Source organism: Wyeomyia smithii, chromosome 3 (genome assembly GCF_029784165.1).
Source record: "Wyeomyia smithii strain HCP4-BCI-WySm-NY-G18 chromosome 3, ASM2978416v1, whole genome shotgun sequence".
Classification (NCBI taxonomy): Eukaryota; Metazoa; Arthropoda; class Insecta; order Diptera; family Culicidae; genus Wyeomyia; species Wyeomyia smithii.
Genome location: NC_073696.1, coordinates 19,611,960 through 19,614,091, shown reverse-complemented (window position 1 = coordinate 19,614,091; position 2,132 = coordinate 19,611,960). Strand labels below are relative to the sequence as shown.

The following is a 2,132-nucleotide window of genomic DNA, read 5'->3' as shown; positions in this document are numbered from 1 at the left end:
AAACTGGAGTCCTTGAAACGGCCTGTTCCAGTCTTCAACAGATTCACGACAGTCAGACTTAGATGAACTGAAATGGACACGTGGTACTCCCGCGTGAAAATCAACTTACAAGCAGCCGTCTCGTTTACTTGCTTGACTTTTGACACTGCAACGCGTAACTTATTCGGAAGAACTTTGGTGATTTCGATCATGACAGAAATCCATTTACCCAGATCTCTTGAAATTTGTATTTATTGGCCTCACTTTAGCTCGAATTAGTACAACCCACTGTCCACCGATCCTTCCGGACACAGATTCATATAACGGATCAGCTAATGTGTGGCTCATTTTTTGACTCTAGAGGCCATGAAACAAGCGGGACTCCACCTCCGAAATCAGAATGTTGGACGGGAGGTGGAAAAAAACTTAGCCGTAACAGCCGCTCTTCTCTTCCTAGCTGTTACCTATAGTCTCAACAGATGCTGTTCAGTGCTGTAAATGGTGTAACCGGTACCCGTGGATGGAATGAATTGAATCTGGAAACAAATAACAAATTCGACGAACATTCGTTTTTGTCAAAATATTCTGTTTCCGTTTGTGTCAGGGCTATTTTTTTAGTAGTTTTAGTTCAAAATTCATTGCTATAGTTTTAAGCTTGTTTGAGTTGTATATTTTCCCTTAAATGGGTCAAATAGGTAATATTCATCCTAGTTTTAACTATTCACATATCACAATTCCCTCAAAACAGACCCCAATGCTTCTTGTGCTCCTTGATGTGCACCGTCACTGGGATAGGTTTTTCGACATACACTGGCTTCTGCACGTACACGGGAACTGGCTTCTCAACATGAACTGCGTATGGTTTCGGCACTTCGACGTATTCCTTTTGAACAACGGGAACTTTCACTTCCACTGGGTATGGTACTGGACGATTGACATGGACTGGAACCTTCTTCTCAACGTAGACTGGGACCTTTTTCTCAACAACAACTGGAACCTTCTTTTCGACATGAACCGGATAAGGGACCTTCACTGGAAAAGGGACGTGTTTCTCAACTTCAACTGGGTATGGGACCGGGACTTTCTTGGTAATGGTTGTGGAAATGTGCTTCAGTTCGTGATGATCGTCGTCATAGTGGTGATGGTGATCATCATATCCGAAGTTGCTATGATCATCGCCCAATTCCCAGAGGCCACGTTTTTCTTTCTTACTAGTGGAATCGTCGACTGCTGCGCAGGAAGCGATAGCCAAAGCCATGGACAACACAATGAACGCCTGAACGGATTTGAAATAAAGAAAAATTAACTATGGATTTAATAATTCAGAGATGCATTTTATTACCTTCATGGTGGAAGCTACAGTTTTGATTGTAGTGCACTCTTAACCGTTGAATTGGAAAGAAACGAATGATACTTTTTGACCCAACGTCGAGTCCTTTTATATACGTGATTATTGGTTGCGAGCAGAAAACTTATCCAATTTAAAGAGCTTGCTGAGTTACTTGTCCTCATCAATAAATGATGACACTAAAAAGGTGCCATCAGAGCATGGTACGCTGCTGCGATGATGAAGGTCACGGCTGTCTAAAATCGTGTGAAATACGTAGTTATTATATTTTCTCTGAAGAAAAAGATTTCCTGCAGTGTTTTTGTTTCTTTTTCTGTTTTTGAACTCATAGGTATGTTGTATAAAAAAACTTCATCGTCGTGCAAAAAAAAATTAAATAGATTCTCACGTGCTCCTAATCACATCCAAACTCTTGTTTAATCCGATAACACAAAACCGGCATCATAAACGAATGATAACGGATCGCGGTTTTATGATCACACAACGCTTGCAAGTGCAGTGATAACGTTATTCAACCTTTATAAATTTGCTCATCGTTATCGTCCATTCAGTAAGATTGCTCTCAAGATGCATTCAGTTGACGCTCTGCTAGAGCTGAACGCTTCCGATCTGCGCCAGTTGCAGACAATTCTGAAGGAAAACTCATCCCGTCACGAAATCGCCTGCCGTACGATTGAAAATTACATGGAATGGTTCGATAAGGAACCTACTTTGTCGAATGATTTGAAAATTTATGCTCTAAGCCGAAATTGGCAGGAGGATGGAACGTTTATAATTGTGGTAAGAATTGTGTGTGTAACTTACA

General features: G+C 41.0%; 1 protein-coding gene across 1 annotated transcript; it reads right to left on the bottom strand.

Annotated features, from left to right (window-relative positions):
• Positions 1–646: 646 nt before the first annotated feature.
• Positions 647–1,524, bottom strand: LOC129730861 (mantle protein-like). The gene is made up of 2 exons (XM_055690451.1): positions 1,322–1,524; positions 647–1,255 (listed from the first exon to the last, which is right to left on the bottom strand). Exons 1-2 carry the CDS (start codon positions 1,325–1,327, stop codon positions 719–721), a joined length of 543 nt encoding a protein of 180 aa, XP_055546426.1. The 5' UTR covers positions 1,328–1,524; the 3' UTR covers positions 647–718.
• Positions 1,525–2,132: the final 608 nt, after the last annotated feature.